At 38.9% G+C, this 19,803-nt stretch overlaps 1 protein-coding gene across 3 annotated transcripts in view; it reads right to left on the bottom strand.

The window, feature by feature from the left end:
• Positions 1-19,803, bottom strand: part of LOC134529066 (dihydropyrimidinase) — a 187,795-nt gene that overhangs the window by 86,759 nt on the left and 81,233 nt on the right. Inside the window, exon 1 of one of the 3 annotated variants that reach the window (XM_063362771.1) lies at positions 13,738-14,067. The exons of 1 other annotated variant lie outside the window; for it this stretch is intronic. In XM_063362771.1, the coding sequence (XP_063218841.1) occupies positions 13,738-13,776 (39 nt within the window). In that variant the 5' untranslated portion in view covers positions 13,777-14,067. Of the gene's footprint in view, positions 1-13,737; positions 14,068-19,803 lie in introns of those variants that run through there. One more of the 3 variants, XM_063362772.1, reaches the window with a different exon arrangement.

Here is a 19,803-nt window from a genome sequence, read left to right as displayed (position 1 = left end):
GACCCAATATTACATACCTATTGAATCTATATAAAGAGTAAAGCTTGCCACGTGTGGCTCTGTAGAATGCTAATTAGTTGAACCCATGGTTAGGAAACTCTTGGTCCTTTTCCTCCTATTCAGCCTGTAAGTAGTGAGTTTTACCCGAACCGATGACAAAGGCTTCGGGCATAGGATTTAGGATTTGTGACCTTTGACATCTGACGTAACATCTTTCCCCAATTTTTTCCTATTACCCCCTCCGCAATTCACAGAAATGTCCCTAATTTTCTTAACAATTTCCCGGTTTTCCTTAAAAATTTCCCGAGTAAATCTTCCCCATCATCCAATTTCCTAAATAGCCGCTCATATCCGCAAAGAGCAGGTAAGCGGTATATTAATCCTCTCTGCGGGTATGATCTGATATTTCAAATACTGGGTGATGGGGAAGATTTAATAGCGAAATTTTGAGGGGCAATTGGGAAATTTTAAGGGGCAATTGGGAAATTTTAAGGCAAAAAAGAGAATTGTTTTAAGGGAAATTTGGGAAATGTCTGTTAAATTTGGGGGGAGGTAGGGAAATTTTAGGAAAAGCTGTGACAAGGTTCATACTCTCTTGTGCAAACAAAAATTAAGAATTTTTGAAGGACCCCGTTACTTCGTCGCCTTCGCCACTATCACAAAATACCTCGAGAAATTAACAATGTTAAATAGTTAGCGCACAATAAATAATCTTGTTGATTAGTTCAATTCTTAAAAGTAAAACCATATTGTTGAAAATTATTTTTGATACACATATAGGTATAACCCAAGCATAGTGTTTATATGAAATTTATAGCCCTAAAATAATTTTGATCACTTATTACATTTACTTTATAAGTTAAAAGTAAGACAGTAAATCACACCTTTTTAGTTTAAAGGTGAGGTGCTAGTTATTTAAAAATAATTCAAAACGTTTCTTATACATAAAATACAATCATGTGTTCCGAAATTCGCCAATTGTACTGCGCTTACGTACAGCGTTTTTTTCTGCCAAGTCGGAAACAAAAGAGCATTGAAATACCCTCGTTTATCCATTACCATTACTTTTACGCTAACAGTCTTTATTAAGGAGCTTTTAAGGATTACTAGTGAGATTTAATGACTTCGTCGGGCCCTTATTCAACTAAAGAAAAATTACTGACTACTTAAGGATATTAAGGAGGTGAACGAACTACGTGTGGCGTCAGAGGTCAAAGGTCACTAATCTTAAATCCCATGCCTCAAACTTCTGCTCACGGATTGGCTGATAATCCAACTGTAATATGCGTAAAGTGTACCGGGTTGTGGGTTATGAGTGACCAATATACTTTTATTTGGCCTTCATAGACAAAACTTACGATGTCTCCCTGGTTCGTTATGTTTAATGTGTAACAAATATGACCCTGAAGTAGGAGTAATGAATTCCGAGTAGGGATAGGGCCCTACGGTAGGAATAATGAATTCCAAGTATGGCGTTAAAGTTAATGTAAAAAGTACCGAGTATGACTTTATTGTGGGCCCCATTGTTCGAGAACTATTGGTTTATATGCTTGTTTTGGCCCCAAAAATTGCAAAAACGTACAAAGTATGGCTACTGTTTCTGTATATCTAATGGTCATTTATGAGTGACAGGTGCCTTGTGTAGGTCTATAGTCCTTTATCTTTGTAAGGATAATCAGATTACTCGTCAAAGTGTTAGTAGAAGAATGTGCTGACATTTTTGACGTGACAACGTCTAATAAATCGATGAACGCCGGCTGCACGCACGAAAAAGTGTCCCGTAACACACATTGTCCCGTTACGCTGTCCGTTTACGCTGTGTCCCGTTACGCTCATAGTACGCTTGCGCCGCATATATCTCTCGTCCACTCGATTGGAACAACCATCGATTTGACTTTTTCGAGGCACATTAAACTTGAAACACTCCCATTCGTTTCCTAATTTTCCTATCATCGTCCTATCCTTAACAGAATAACACAGATTGGAAGAAGTTAATAGCAAACATGTATAAAAGTTATAGTTAAAATAATCTCTTCGTTAAAGTAATAAACATATTTGAATTAATGAGTGCAAAGAAAAGTAAATTTATCAAATAAATTGTAGATTTCATTTCACTCCTTCTTTGTATCCATACAAAATAGTGATAATTCAATAAAAATGATTCAATTTTATTCTTAAAAGTATGCAATCATTTCATCAATGTTTTGTTATTACGTTGTCACGTTAAACTATCGTCCGTAAACCGACTTTACAGACAACCAATTTTTTTTTTTTTTTTTCATTTTCATTTTCACTCCATTTTCGCTTCCTATTCGGTTATTGTTGTGGTTACTACACCTCCCCTTCCCAACTTGAAGGGTTCTCTGCTCATCACCTACGTCAAAGTTATTTTTTAGTTTCGCCTACGTGACATGAAACACATTTATCACGAACACATCGCCAGCCATTTCTCTTAAGGCACTTTTCCTCAATTATTTTGTGTTTGTGTTTTTGCGCATGTTTTAAAATAAATTTGAAATACAACCACATTCTAGCGTATACGAAAGCATGAAATCATGTGTTAGACAATTATGGATAAGCCATTCGTATGTAGCCTTCGTTTTGAAACTATTTATTTTTGGTATATTATTTATTCGTAAATCATTAAAAATTAGTTTTTTCCCAAGACTCTGAAACCAACACGATATTGGGAAATAATATATATTTTTTTAATTTATAAATGATGTACTAAAACTAAGGATTTCAAAGACTAAGACTACATACAAACTGCCAATCCAAAACTGTATACCACATTTTTCACGTTTTCAGTAAATGATGACTGACATAAATATTTGCCAATAATTTCATTTTAAAAAAAAGGCCTTGTTTAGTTAAAAAAAAAAGGCTGATATAAACAATAAAATGTCTATAATATGAATTTATTTAAAATCTTTACCAAAAATACAAAAAATTAGAATCAAAATAATTTAGGATACTACCTCGTTAAGGCGTGCCATTGGAACTCCATTTGAGCTGCAATGAAGTGTTGGAATTTTGTTCAACAATGTTTTCGACATATCCCATGTATATTTATATATTATAATATGTTATATATAATCACTCTAAATCAAATAGGCTATATATAATATATATCAAATACATAGTCTAATAATATAAATTATATTTAATATAAATATAATATATTTATATTTTACATACGTTTATATAAATATATATTAAGAACCTCTTCATCATTGTCTTGTACATATTAAAAAATATCTCGACAGCATTCATCCCACAGCTCTTTGTTCAAAATTAGCAACATACAAGCGCCACAGATTAATCCTCAATCCGGTGATATATGTCATTGCTATTAACTCCTTTCTCACAGTAATTATATGTACAAGTGAGCCTGAATACAATATAAAAAATAATTTTTAAAGCATTTTTACGACTTGTGGTCTAAAATGCTTTCCAATGCTGGTCACATACGCCTTTGTTGGGGTTGAAGTTTATAAACTGGTTTATTGTAAATAACTAGAAAATATATTTAAATGCAACACTACTAAGCGTCGGAATAATGTTTACCTAAACAAAGATCTACAGCCTCCGCAAAACTTGTTGCTGTTGTAAAATGATTTCATTGAAATAACTATGGGTGACACCCTTATTCCCCTGAAAATTTTTGTGGCGTGGATACATGTCTAAACTAAGTTTTATCATTGGCTAAATTTTTTCTTGGAACTACTTTCATATGTTTGAATACCACTCACCAGTTAGTAGTAGCCCTGATTTGCAGCAGCTCTAGCATCTTGGGTATCTTGCGTGTTGCATACCTTCCAGGCGTCATGGAGGTTTTTGAAGTGATAACATCTTATAAATCGATTAACGCCGGCTGCACGCACGAAAAATTGTCACGTTCTGCCTGAGCTGAGCGTGCAAGAACCGGCCAACCAACGTGCGAGAAAATCTTCTATAATATCAAACAGGTTAAGGCGGGCTTTTTAACTAATTTTTCGTGATTATATTTAAACAAATTATTTAAATTAAATTTGCAAAAACTGTAACTAATATTTAAAAATTAAAAAGTATGCAATTTTTCATCTATGTTTTCTTATGACGTTATCACGTAAAATTATCGTCCGTAAACCGACTTTACAGACAACCCCCTTTTTTATCTAAATATTTCACATTAACATTTCTCGAAAAAGATGCGGTAAAGAGTAGTAATACAAAGTGGTCTTCAATTAAATATATGCCAGACGCTTAGTGTTACATTTAAAATACGTTCTCCATTTGTGTAACAAACCAGTCGTTGAGCTCCATTTTCAAAAACGTATAAGTACCGTCTTCAGGAAGCACTTTAGACCACAAAGCTAGTCACAACGCCACGACCAACACGACACGACAAGCCTGAAAAACTGTCGTGCATCGTTCCAGCACGACAGCGTTAACAGCGCAGGGTCACAATACCACGACAACATTAACACGACGAACTCTAATGTGGCGGTCGGCAAAACATTCCCGAACAAATGCATCCATTAAATGATGCATATAATACGTAAAAACAACCATTGTATTCCCTATAGGAATCTTTTATTTCCTGTTTTTAGCTAAGTGCATTACAGTATAACACTTAGTCATATATTGCACAAAGTGAGATTAAGTTTATTTTAGATACAAGGAAGCACGTTGTTGATAAGGGACAGAAAAAAAAATTCCGCTGCAAGTACGCTAAAAATTAAAAATAAACGTAAAAAACAGTTGAAGTCACACTAAAAATGTTAGATTGTACCCAAATTAAAACTAAATTTTGATTTATAGCATAAATAATATCCAAGAAGGTAAATATTTTGAAAGATAGCATGCTTTCGCGGCTATTGCCTGAAGTAGCTTGGCTACTGGGTTGTAGCCGCGTCAGGGGTGTATGTCTCTATAAGTGCGACGCTCGCTGGTATTTCTAGCGCGGTATAGCCCCTAAGCGCAAGGCTCTGGACTGGCGCGCAGTCTTCTCGTCGTTATATTGCGGAGAAATTAAGATAAAGGTGTAATGGAAGTTCCTTGGATGTTTTCAAGAATCTGTAACGGTTGTTTTGCGCCTAAAAATTACTCTGAAAACATGCGTTTTAGCCATTTTAACTCTTCTAAAAATACTATTTAAAAACTTAATCCGAAATCAAAAGTACTTTTCGGCCCTCAGCGAACACTTAAATGCTTTTTGTAAGCAGACCCCACTCGGATATCTTGTGTAGTTTTGAAATCGCCTAGTTTTACTTGAAACTATGTGCACCGCATGTGTGCCCGGGTAGGCGGAGCCCTTGAGGCGAAGATATCACCAAACATATTCGCCTTGGACGCGGCTACAACCCAGAAGCCAAGCTACGTCAAATTTTTTTTTAAGTTCAGTTCTGTAAGGTTTCCGTATTGCTTTCCGTCGTGTAGCACGACACGACGTAATTAGAAATAGAATCTAATTCTTACGGGCCGTCAGGGCGCGTATGTTACCGGATCGACGTCACCTTGACCTTGTATTTTATTGGCTACTGAGTGTGTGTTTGGTCTTTAGTGTCGTGTTCGGGGTTGGCATCGTGGCTCCAACTTTTGTCGTAAATACCCGTATGTGTTTAACAAATATTTCGTGATGAACCGGCGACCGAAGTATGTTAGTAAAATTCGGACTCAACCTATACTCATTGCCTTTTTTGGCCAGGCCATTAAAAACGCGTTTGCTTCCGCACAGAATTGCTGTGATTTGTGTGCCGACAGTGAACATGCTCCTGAAATAAACTTAACCAATTACGAAACACAGACGATGCTAAAGTGTTTTAACACACAGCCTGTCTCAAAATCTTTTCGCGAAGAATCACTGGCCCTAACAATAGTCTATCGTTTCGAGGAGGCTTTTGTTTATAGATAGGGGTAGGCATTTTTCGCAAAACAATTTGAACCCCCATTAGATTTCAATAAGGTATGCCTATTCTAGCTATTGTTTCATTGTGATTGGCAGCCGTCTGCAACAGAAGCCATTGCCCTGTTTTGCCGGACCATTAAGGACTAGTTTACTTCAGCACTGACTGGCTGTGATTGGTGTTCTGAAATTAAATACGTACCTAAAAAACTCAGCAAACCACAAAACACAGACAATGCAACAATGTTTAACAACATGGCTGGTATGGAAATCTTTTGGCGAAAAATACATGGCCCTATTTATAGATCCCGCCCCCCTAAAAAATGGGTGCTCTGGGCAAAATGACAGGCTGGCCCGTTTGTAAATCAGGGCCCGCGTGTGTGTCTGAGCTTTAAGTGATACGTAGGGGCGGGTATTTTTCTCGAATAAATCTAACAGCTCTTTGGACTACAATGAGGTATGCCGCGTCATAGTACTCTGGTCTACTCTCGCGACTTCATAGTAACCTCTGATCTACCTTCGCGACTTCATAGTAATCTCCCGTCTATCCTCTCGACTTTATAGTATTCTCTATCTACCCTCACGCCTTCATAGTACTCTCTTATCTACACTCGTGTCATTAGAGTACACTGGGATCTACCCTAGTGACTTTATAGTATTCTGTTCTACCCTTACTACCTCATAGTACCCTCTTATCTACCCTTGCGACCTCATAGTACTCTATTATCTACCCTTGCGACCTCATAGTACTCTCTTATTTATCCTTGCTGTTTTCATAGTACTTTCGGATTTACCCTCGTGACTTTATATTATTATGATCTAACATTGCGACATAATAGTACTCTGTTATCTACCCTTGCGAATTCATAGTACTCTCTTTAACATTTTTAACTTCATAGAGCCTTATGATCAAGCCTCGCTACTTCAGAGTACTCTCTCATCTACCCTCTATACTTCATAAAACTCTCTGATCTACCCTCGCGACTTGATAGTACTCTCAGAGTTATTCTCGCCACTTCTTGGTACTCTCTGATCTACCCTCACGTATTCATAGTACTCTCTGATCTACCCTCACGTATTCATAGTACTCTCTGATCTACCCTTGGGAGTTCATATTACTCTCTGATTTACCCTCACGACTTTATAGTACTCTCTGATCTACACTCGCATCTTCATAGTACTCTCTGATATACCCTCGCATCTTCATAGTACTCTCTGATATACCCTCGTTATTTCATAGTACTCACTATTGCATATCTTTTTAATTAAATAATGTTTTAATGAAGAAAATATTTATTCGTTCATAGGTTAAGTAATATTCGGCTCTAATTTTGGCATGGGTTTTGATTTTGGCTCCGTTATATCCAGCGCGCTTTTAATAGGCATCCAAGGTGAACGAAAATACTTTACGAATGCATGACTTTAGGCATGTTTTTACTCAATCCTACTAACAATGTCCTTTTTTTCTTCCACTGAACTCCGTTCCTACGTTGCGCTACGCGTTCTCTTTGGTCGCCGCTACAACCCCAGACCCCGCGCTCCATGTCTAAAAATAGATGATGTGTTGGTAAAAGGGGGATGCACGTGCATCCTGCCCCCCCCCCCCCCCCTTTTTACTACACTAAATTCGCGCTGCGCTGCGCTGCGCTAGGAACAGTGGCTCACCGCGGTCAGAAAAGGGGGGGGGGGGGGGGAACACATCCCTTCCCTTGAACGCCTAAAAAAAATCTATCATTCCCAACAAAAAATTGACATAATTTGAAAGCAAACAGTGGGAAAAAGTGGTTCTATCCCCCACTCCCGAAATTAAATTCTGCGTACGGTCATGGCCAGGAATGATGATTAAAACTTCGATCCAGTAACATAACTTTAAACTACTACACATGAACACCGACATTTGCCATACCAGAGGATTTTAGGGCACTTACATACAAATTCTAAAAATAAACTAAAAAACTGGTAAGATGTAAAGAGCATGCTGACCTCACAACCAACGTCAGTTCTATTAGAGAACTATTTTCTTTCGTACCAAAGGTCACGAAAGGTCACGCTCCCGGCAATCTCCGGACGATCTTTTAAATTCACAAAGCCCTGGTATTTTAAAATTTTAATACTCTCCTCAAAATGCAGTGTCGGGCCAAAACAAATATATATATAAAGATTCAAAATCCCAAATAAAATGCAGAGATAAAATTAATCAAACTAAAGATGTAAGAAGAAGGTTCGCAGTAATAACAATTCTAAATTCGGTTTGGTTTTCAAAATATGTATATAACATATATGATTTTATGTAATTATATATAGTAGGTAAGTATTGTTAAACAAAGGAATCAGAGTTAAAATTCGCATAAAACCAAGTAAGAATGCTCTGAGAAGTCGTTCTCATTTCGACTGCAATTATTACCACGAAAAAGATTGGACACACCTAATCCCTAACGGCATGCATTTTTCGCGATAAGATTTCGAGACTATCTAATGTGGTAAAATATTGTTGCAGTGTCTGTGTTTCGAGATTGGTTGGGTTTCTCTCTCTCTTTCTCTCTCCCTCTCTCTCCCTCTCTCTTTCTCTCTCTCTCTTTCTCATAGCCAACCAGAGGGAAGCATACTCGTCCTGAATGGCCCGGCCAAGTAAGTCAAATGGCTTCTCTTACAGACGGCCGCCAATCACAAGGCCTTAAAAACGATCAAAGCCAAGGCCAAAAAAAAAAAAAAAACATGCCAATACTTATCCTCAGTTTCTTGCTCCCATGGTTTCTACGATGTAGAATGATTCGGTACGGTTTAACAAGTTTATGGTTGTCTCATAACCATTTGGTAACCTACCTGCAGCTCAAACCTGCAACGCTAGCCGCTCGAGTGTGGATTCATGTTTCACGGCCACCGACGACTATTTTCTAGGATTGTGTGATGAAGTGAAACTGGCTGTGCGGTATGAACATGAGGCAGAGCCACCGCGGAGATATCCATGATGTGCCCTGGTCACCAGGCAGGCTTATGGCCAGTTGCACCATTAGAGTTCGAGCGTGATCTAAGGTCAGAAACCGGTTTGATCGTTGTTCGACCACATTTTCTGTTGCTCCGTTGTGTTTTGAAAGCTGAACGAGGATCATTGGGGGACTTCGATATGAACCGACTCTCGGGGAGGTTCACGGCAATGGCGGATCCAGGGGGGGGGGGGTTTCCAGGGGCAAGTGCCCCCCCCCTCCCCCCCGAAAAACCAGTTGGCTGCTACATTAATATTGCCGACAAAAATTATTGTTTCTGAAACCAATAAAATGTTTTAATATAATTAATTAATTTCTTGTAGAATTATAAAATCTGGCTGTTGGATGTTATGTGTAGTGTGAGTAGATTAAGTACAAATTTAGTAATTTTAAGACATTTTTTTCTCTGGCTATTCTGAAATCCTAGAGTGCCTGCCCCCTCCGAGGTGAACCTCTGGATCCGCCACTGGTTCATGGACAATGATCTCGGATCCACACTGCGTGAGCATACGTGTCCGGAATTTTTACGAACTTTATGCAGGTTAAGTTATTCAGACGTAAATTAGAGCTTTTATTTTTACAAAATTTCAGATGATTCGTACGACATGTCTCAAAACTGCTTCTTATGCCTAACTAATGTTACAACCACTTCTCGCGTAAAATATTTAAATCCTTACAATTTGGTTTAATGCTTTAATAAGGCTTTTAATTTTGTTATAATTAGTTTTTATATTAAGTAGAGGCTTTTTTGGTCCAAACCTATTAATATTTCAGAATGCTTTGATTTATATTAATATTAAACAACATAATGTGTTTTCAGTCGTTATTAAAACTGAGTCACCTTTTGTGAACAGCATTAATCATTGGCTAGCCGTGTCACAATCTATTGTAGCGACTCATATCGTTCCATCCCACCAATAGAAAATGCACGTAACATTTATTGGACACTGCTGCCACCTGTTGTCACAGATTGTAAACGTATGAATAGAGACCGGCAATATTCGCAGATTGATTCGGTGATAGGCTAGAATTCAAACACATATACCTCTTAGATAATTTTGCTATTGGCTTACTGTTCATCTGGACGAACCTCAACCAGTTATAAACCCTCAACCAAAGAAGGATCGAATCACAGACAAACCAGCTGAGACGACTTACAAGTCGGCAGCATATGAACTTGCGCTATTTGCCCGAGTGTACAGGGGTATGTGCAGTCTATCCTGAAGGCCATCGAAACCGCGAATTTTGCAGGTCTCTACGTATGAACTTCACTTCACGCGAGAGACGACGGTGTGGTCTCAGTACATGCGTGTTGGCGCAATGTTTGGAGGAATGATCCAAAGATCAATCTTGGGCCGAGATCATTGGATCGCCGATCGGAGAGCAGAGTGGTGCAACTGGCCATCAACGAGAACGTGCCTACGTGAACCCACACTCCTGCGTTTCACGTCTGCCCTGCCATCAGGCTGTCGAAAACCCAACAGTCGGCCGAGATCTACTTTTCGGCGGAAGCCACAAGTAAAACGCAGCCGCGTCCTAATTGGCTGCTGGGCTAATCCATCTCTTCCTCCCGCGCGACCTTGTACACGCACTGTGATTCCGGCTTTCCCCATTTCACTCCCACGGGCTTTGTGGCTAGTTTTAAACTTGTTTGCTTCGTTTCCTCTCAATTGCATTTATTCCATACTTGTCGATTTTTTTTTTCTTTCTCGAACGAGCTCTTTCGAATATCGTTTGACGTCACCTTCAATAAATGAAACGAAACTCTTGGAGTCTTTGTTAGGAGCTCTCGAAAACAAAACTAATCGGATTATTTGTGCAAGTTTACGTTGATAAATGAAAATAATCGTATAATTTTTTTAGTAAGAACTGTCTGAAAATTACATCTTCTCACTGTTTTATATAACATGAGAAGATAAAATGTAATGGTTTACACGTAATAATGTTGAAACGTAAACGTTTATTAGAAGTATAAATTCACTATGTGTGCAGGCCCCATCAATATTCAATAATTTTAACTGCGTGATTGTATACGTATTACTGCAATTGCTATGGAAATTCTGGTTGAAGATGGTTAAATAAGTATGATAATATCTGTATTCAAAATCACTTTCCAATGTCCCTTAGCTACACCCCTTGAAAAGTGAATTTCTGCCATGAAACAGAAACTAATTTAGCACATGAACAATTCAAAACTAACGACCCTCGCAGCAAGACATCAGACCAATAGCTCAAGCCAGTTCCTTAAAATGACTACAATGTGACAGCAACGTGTGTCACAAACAAAAGTGTCATCGTAGTAATCTGCCTTCACCTGATGACGGGATCAGATGTCATTTCCCGAAACGTCGGAACTGTTTTGTCTTGTATTGTTTGTTTTGTATTGAGTTCGTCTATGCTGTCGTGCTGTCCAGAACAGGTAAGGCTGGTTGTATAAACTACGCAAGGGACGCAAAGGACGCAACGACGCAATAAAATCACGGTCAGTTTTAAAGCACGAAAGTTGCAAGACATCACCATCTATAAAACTTGAAATTGTAAAACCAAAGAAAACAAAATTTCTTCCCGGGGCTTCTTTTGATAATCGGTGTCCACACTGAAAACATATTATGAAACTGTCAATAATTTCATTTAAAAGTGTTATTTTCTTTTACTGTGCGAAAGTTTAACAAGTGAAAACGTGTTTCATACAACAGAAACAACATCGTGATCTTTTATGAACAAACGTCTTCCTCTTTAAAAAAATAAGTTTTCGGACATTTAAATTCAAATATGGAAGATGGAAAGGAGCGCTATAACGCAAGAAGTTTAAGCTGGCCGATGCTTGACTTACGTTTGTACGTCTTGCATAGTTTATAAACGAGTAGGAAAATGTAGCTATCGAAATTTTTGCGTCTCATTTCTTACGTTCTTGCGCTTCTTACGTAGTTTATGAACTCGGCCAAAATATATAATATAGACCGATTCTTGTCTTCCGCGCATGAGGCTAACATTGGCTTATAATTTTCCGTCAGAACAAACAAAATCGGATGTTGTAAACATCGACTCGTACATTTGTTTATAAATAATACTTAAACGATTTGTTCAAATAATTAATAATAAAGTAGTTGTGTTGTCAGGGCCAATAAAAGTACTGGAAATTTTTATTTGAAAAGCTCCTAGTATTTTATGTACAGACCCCTATATAATAATGTTAATAATAATGATGAAAACTCGTTTGACATATAACAGATGGCAGCAATACTGATGATTGGAAATTGTTGAATCAATCAAAATTATTTTAAACTCATCGGATCATAAAAAATAAGAAAAAAATTAAACCTCATAAAACTTGGTCTCACTGGCACTGTGGAAAAAAATAAGATTTTTACTAAGTGATTAAATAATGAACTGTAATAAAAATTAACGTTTTTTATTTGTTCTTGGGCCTATTTACTGTTTTAAGTTCAATTCCGTAATGTGTGTTTGTACCCACTGTAGAAGGTCCCTAAAAATATTAGCTAAATAAATACTTTTAAAATACCTACTATTTTTAAGCGAATTTCTAAATGAAATTACTTGGAATTATTACAAGAAAAAAGTAAATCTCCAGCAAATATAGCTATCGTGTAAAATATTTTTAAGACTTACGTTTCCTAGTGAATAAATACCTAACCATACAAGACAAAATATATAAAATCTAGCCTCTTAGTAAAGTGTAAAGTCGTGGCCGTCTTATATCCAGAATCAGTAGCAAAACAAACATCTTATTAAACTACCTATAACGTAGGCCAGCCAGATGTTTGCTCAGAATAATACGTCCCTTAAAATATTAAAATTGGTCATTATAATAATTTGGTGTTTAGTGCAAATGTGTGATGCCCAGAAAATAATTTTAAAACACCATCCTGAACGAACCTTAGAAAGAATTTAATAATTTCCTAAGTGTTATATAATGTGCTATATTAATTTGTCTTTACTTTGCCACCCAGTAAATAATGGCGGCATTTTCAATTGGCTAGCAACAATAACACAAAAAGCGAGTCAGTGGCAATAAATATTGGCATGCAACAACGTCATGGAAAAATTAACATAAATAACATTGATATTTTATTTTAAATACTAATGTAAACGTATTATTCAAGAATATTTCCACACAAAAAGAAATTGCACTCTCATACTAAAATTAAACAAAACAATTACGTATCAAAAGATTTTGAGTTCAAAACATTACATCCTTAAAAAAAATGTTATTTTATTATATATTTTATATTATTTTATTATTATCTTTTTTAAAATGAATTCAGATATTGAAACTTAAATTTTTCGCTTCTGTTCCATTTCATACATTCTAGTAGTCTATTTACAGCGTACCAGAAATAGCCATATTACGCATTCAACCTAGTGCAAGAGTATTCACCTGGGTAGGTGCGGTGCGGGCGGTGGCACCGAAAATACGGGACCACAGGTATTGCAAGCTGGAGCCGAGCATCGTTCGCAACGTACAAAGTGTATACACTGCAACGGCACAGCCCGGCCCTGTGCCACGCCGAAAATCGATAACCACCCCTACAACTTCAGCAAGACCCGCCCCTCGAGTCATTGGCAATTTCTACCCTTGTTTTCGAAAGACGTCCCAAAGACAGTAATCGTCGATCAACCAGTTAAAATTTAACCGAGTTCAGTCATATTGTTGCACCGGTACGGCTTTCAGCTGTGAAAACTACTAGTACGTTAAATTGGCATCAATACTTTGTAGCAGCTGCCTCTCTTTTTTTTAACATAGATTTTTGCGCTGTAACTCTGTTCCACCCTTATCCCGGGTCATTAAAAGCAAAATATTTCTAACGCTAAATATTAACAAGCAGTGAAATTAACACTACTTACCTGTAAATGAATAGGCACTTTTTTGACAGGCGTGCTCATGATGGTTGTTTTATTTCTGTAGTTATGTGGATCAATATTTACGACGGGAGATGGCTTTCCGCACAGATATAACCCGCACCCTGGCGTGGATATACGGGAACACTCGGCGCAAGCACGGTCCACGGTAGCTTCTTTTTTTTTCTTCTTCTTCTGCGTAACGGTCGTTCAACCGGACACGGCGAGTTGGCCCGAAACGAAGAGTCGGCTTACTGCGGCACACGCACTGACGCACTCATCCAGAGACTCAGCCGCAGCTTGTGCGCAGGGGAGCGAGTAGTCCCTCACACTGGCACCGCCTGGCAGCCGGCGCTGGCGCAGGGTGGGGGCAGCTGCGCCACTGCGCATGCGCGCTGTTGGCACGCACGCCCACCGCCAGAGCGCTCTGCACACACCGCGAGACTCGAAGTTGCGTGCGGTCGCTCTAACCTCAACGCTTTTAGAACCAAGTTTTGAAACGTATTACTTTCCCATAACTGATAATAATTGATCTTGGGGCATGCATATTTCGCGAAAAGATTCCGAGACTAGCTGAACGTCAAAACAATGTAGCACAGTCTGTGTTCCGTGATTGGGTGGGTTTCTTTCAGGTACATGTCGATTGTCACAACACCAATCACTAGAGACCTGCAAAATTCGCGGTTTCGATGGCCTTCAGGATAGACTGCACATACCCCTGTACACTCGGGCAAATAACGCAAGTTCATTGGTTGCCGACTTGTAAGTCGTCTCAGCTGGTTTGTCTGTGATTCGATCCTTCTTTGGTTTCTAACTGGTTGAGATTCGTCCAGATGAACAGTAAGCCAATACCAAAATTATCTAAGAGGTATATGTGTTTGAATTCTAGCCTATTACCGAATGAATCCGCGAATTTTGCAGGTCTCAACGCAATCACATTAAGGCAGTGCGGAAACAAACGCGTCCTGAGCGGCTCGGTAAAACAAGGCGAAAACTTCTCTCGCAGACGGCCGCCAATCACAAGGAAGAAACCGCTGGTGCGGGTATACCTTGTTGCAGTCTAGTAGACGTTCAGGTTTTTTTCGCGAAAAATGCCTGCCCCTAATAATTACACACAGCCAGCAGAAAATTAGAGAAAATGTTTCCACATCGGTAGTAGCCCATCTTATGTTTTGGTCAGTTATTTTTTAAGAGCAATCAAAATATTTACGGTTTTTCTCATATTTTTTAAATGCTATATAAAAGTCCTAAAATATAAATTATATTAAAACCGTAAATATATTTTCTCGTGCTTAATCATAGCTAGGGACCGGAAAAATTCGCGGGTTCAATGACCTGTAGGATGAACTCCATAGTTCTGCGTACACTCGGTCAAATGCCACCCACTCATTGGCTGCTGTCTTGTGAGACGTTCCAGCGTAGCAGCCTGTGATTCGATTAAGCTTTGGTCAGGTGTTTCTCATTGGCCCAGAGTCATCCAGGTGAGTTGTGAACCAATTGCAGAGGCAGCACTGAGGTATAACGATTTGCATTTTAGCCTATCGCGAAATGAATTAACGAATTTTTCCGGTCTCTTATCATAGCAGATTGGCAGCTGTCTTCCGATTCTTTTAAATTACATACCTTATCGCCAAATAAATACTAACACTTAATTTTACGTTAACGAATTTATCTCATCGTGGCCATCTTGAAATCAGACCAAAACCATATGCTATGAAAAGTAACTTAAATAAAATGTCCGTCCTATCCGAGTTTCGGAAAAGCAAATACGTATTTACTTTAGATACAAAGAAGAGGGATGCTGACCGAACCGTAGTTGCATTAACGCAAGCTCTCGGTTGTTTGGGAAGGGGGAGATGGGGTCGCTGGTTCGAGTCTCAGGTAAAGCATGGCATGGGTGTTAATTTGTATCGTATAAATATTGCTCAAAAATACGTCACAATCAATGGAACTCTCGAATAAAACTACTGCGTGTAAACAAAAGTTGTCGGACTACTCGCCTCTCAACAAGGCGGGGAAGACCACAGATTTTTCGCAAGTGGGAAACGTGTAGAACGTTGCTGGGTTTTCCCCGGATACTCCTGTTTCCTCCCACCCGTTCATTCCATCGCGTCTTCCCGCTTGGTCTCTGATGTCCGCGATGTCGAAATGACATCGTTCGTTATAAAAGAGTAAATAAGATGATTCGTGAAAATAAATATTTCAAAAATCGAGTACGTAAAACTGGGCTTTCTTGCACTTTGCGGCAGAGCGGCGAAGTCCTTGGACGAAGGTTCCAGGGCAGGCAGTTCCAGGGCGGAGAGTTCAGTTCCGGGCGATAGTGTCGCGGGCGCGGCGGAGTCCCGAGCGAAGTTCCGAGCGAGGCGTCGAGTGGATCCTCGGCGAAGGGTAGTGCGTCGGCGGCGGCGGAGTGCGGCGACAGAGTCCCGCGGTGGAGACCCACGAGGGGTGCTGCGGCGAGAGTTGCGCCAGAGGTGCGGCCCAGCGAGGTGTGCGGTGTGTGAAAACGAGTGACTGGGGAAGCAACGTTTTTAAGTACAATTGATTATTTGGCATTTTTAGATTATTTGTTAGTGAAGTAAATAGTGGCAATAAATAAAACTGTATTGTAGTAAAATCTTTAATTGGGCTATCCTTTACGAACCCGGTCGTAACTATATATATGTATATGTGTGTTTATATATATATAAAGCACATAAATTGGTAATGTTAAACGTCTCAGAAGTTAAAGGAATAATGTTTTCGGTTGTCCACAATGTTTCTTTTGTACATCGTAGATTTTTATGAGATATTGTGAATTATACATTTAAAAAGTTAAGCTACCACTTCCAACGCAAATGCCAGATGTTCACACCTTATCAATAACATTTTTTCTTTAATTAGAGGGAAAGGTAGGCCTTCCAACATTACAATGGCGACGAACTCGCTAGGTTCTTGGTAGACACATGCGAGTGAGGGTAAGTGGAGAAGTGGTGAGAGAGAGCCCCACACATGCGAGAATAACCACTTTTTACCCGCAGTGGTTCAATTTCAGCTACAAAAATTATAACACAAAGAGGAAAATAAGTGTTTTCATGAACATGCACACATGAATAAACTATACTTCTCTATCTGTTCAGACTTACTGACCTTTTATTTTCGTCAGTATTCGAGAAACACAGATGCTAAGCTCTGTGCTGAAATTTTAATTTACACCACAACCGGAAATGTCTGTTTCGCAGACCAACACGCTCAAAAAAAACCATTAAGCGTGACTGTTGACCTTTTTTTTTTTTTTTTCTAAAAACGAGAGAGCTCGTTTAACACATAGCCATCCGTCAATTAGAGCCAATTTAGCGCGCGGCAACTAAACACACCGAGCGGCAACTCCCTGGAACTCCCTGTTTCAATGAAAACTGACACTGCATCCTAGCTGCTACAACCGACCATTCACACACACTCAGGGAACTATCTGTCGCCTGTGTGATGCACTTAGAAATGCAGTGTAGCCAAGCCAGCGTCAAGGGTATTTTGGGTTTGTACAATTGAACTGATGATTGCACAGTATGCATAAAAGAATGTACCAGTTATAAATTTTAATAGTATCAACTCTAACCATTCTAGGGTTTTGTTTCAAGGTCACAATTAAAGAGTAACTCAACAGTTTTAGATAAGAGCATGCGTGAGAACTGCGTTGATGTTTTCTCGCTTGCAGCGCCACCTATGCAAAATGGCGACTCCTGAGTGTGAAGCGATTTGTGTTCTGCAATTTACCAAAAGTGTAGCTGTAGTTTCAGCCCAACCCCATTGTAATCTCTTTGTATGAGAACGGTTGCATGCCGAAGTCCCTGACCGTTGGATTGGTCGTAATGGTCGAGACGACAGAGCTCTTTTTCGCTGGCCTCCACGTTCACCTGACATAACGCCATTAGATTTTATCCTTTGGGGCTTTATAAAAGATCGTGTCTACGTTCCGCTGCAACCTAGTGATTTGCCAGAGTTGAGACATAAAATTGAAGAGGCTATTGCTGCCATTACTCCGGACTTGTTAATCAAAGTGTGCCGTATAGCTAAAGGCGTACAAATTGGACATTTGTCAGAAAAACTAGGTTTGTTTACCTTCAGTTTGATGTATGATTTGTTGTAAATAGTCTAAATTAAACTGTTATAATATAACATTGAACCTGGGTCATTATTTTATGAACACCCTCTGTTATATTTATTACTACTAAACTGTATCAAGTTATCACACCGGGTAAACAGCGCATTTTAAGACGATACAGCACCGAGACTAAATACACACAGTGTTTCTGTTTATAGCTAAAGCCATTATGTGGACAGCCACATCGGTAAGGTACCCAACTATCCATAGATAATATAAATACGCTCATCACTGATTCACTGACTCTGTAACGATGTATGAATTCTGTTTTCATGAGCTTACAGTGTAACATTTACGTTGCTCTTTGCTAACCTGTTCCTCCTAGCATTGCTGCCGAGTCCGTGGTGCAAAGATAATACAGGTATGCATGAGTAGTATATGAATGTGTTTCCAAGCCCTGGGTCCTGGAAGAGGTGTCCGCCATCTTGGATTTTGATGTCACAGCGGCCATCTTGAATGTCGACCTTTGACCTTGACCTTCAAAACTTGCAAAAATTACACAAAAATATGCAAGAAATTGCCAGTATTTAAGGGGGGAAATTCAGTCAAAAATTTCTAAAAAAAAATTAAAATTAAAATTTCTTTTTTCCAAGGGAAAAAAGTAAAAAATAAATAAAAATTGAAATTCGAAATGCTTCAAAATTGTTTGTCTTTAAAAAACCCAAAATTCCTATTTTTAAGGTCAAGGTCATACAAAATGGCCGCCGTTACGTCACAATCCAAGATGGCGGACCGGCATCATGTACCTCACCCACAACCCAGGGTTCGGAAATACATACATTCATATACTACTTGCATGCGAGCATAGCGTCTAATTTTGACGAGGCCGATAGTTTCAGCATTTTTCATTTATAAAGTAGCGAGCCGTGGCTTAGTGTGCCACGTTTTGGCCAATGACGAGTCTCAGTCTTAAATGTAGTTTATTTTTGGCATCAAAAGACGTATAATTAAACCAATTGAAAAGTTTAACTTCAATGCCTACATCATCGGCGAGTTAAGTATCTTGAATATATATATATATTTTTTGTGTTTATGAAATGTCTTTATCATTTCACATATATAAGAAATATTTTTTATTTGCACAATATTTAAAGAAATTGAATTTTTAATAAATGTCCCGTATATATTAAAATAATAAATTTAATTTAACGGGCGCCTTATGCACAACACAGCACGTGCACATGGCAGGGGAAACTGCAGACATGTCGGCACAGGGGACGCACCACAACGCCGAAATACACTAACGCCGAAAAATGTCATTGCAGGACTGTCACAAAGGTTAGGTTAGGTTAGACTAGGTTAGGTTAGACTAGGTTAGGTTAGGTAAGGTTAGGTTAGATTGTGGTATTTCGGCGTTAAGGTACATTTAAGAAACACATACAAATTCATTCAGTTGTTATTTCGGCGTTGTGGTACACAGCAGTTTTCTAGCTGTCGGCGTTGTGGTCAATTTTGACATTCGGAGTTATGGTAACGACCCCCCTTGGCGCAAATTGCAAGCACATGTGCCGACGGGTCGTTACATGTGCTTGCAATGTGCGGCAAGGGTCACAGACACATGGTCATTCGCCCGTCATCGCTCCCAGCACTGCGTGCGTAGCCAGGGTTTACACTAGATAGGGATAACGAAGCTCTTATCACAAGCTAGTCCCTATGGTATTACCAACCTCGAAATAATGCACCCATCACGTACGTTTTGCATTCAAACGATAATAACATTGGTTTTCGATAACCTGGCAGTCGTTCTTTTTGACGTGATAACGTCTTATGAATCGATGAACGCCGGCTGCACGCACGAAAAAAGCATGACTCATTGTCACGTTCCGCCTGAGCCGAGCGTGCAAGAACCGGCCAACCACCGTGCGAGAAAATCTTTTATAATATCAAACAGGTTAAGGCGGGCTTTTTAAAAGCAGCAATTTAAAAAATTT

The sequence above is a fragment of the Bacillus rossius genome, chromosome 2 (genome assembly GCF_032445375.1).
Source record: "Bacillus rossius redtenbacheri isolate Brsri chromosome 2, Brsri_v3, whole genome shotgun sequence".
Classification (NCBI taxonomy): Eukaryota; Metazoa; Arthropoda; class Insecta; order Phasmatodea; family Bacillidae; genus Bacillus; species Bacillus rossius.
The sequence above is the reverse complement of the archived record's forward strand: the minus strand, read 5'-3'. Positions and strand labels throughout refer to the sequence as shown.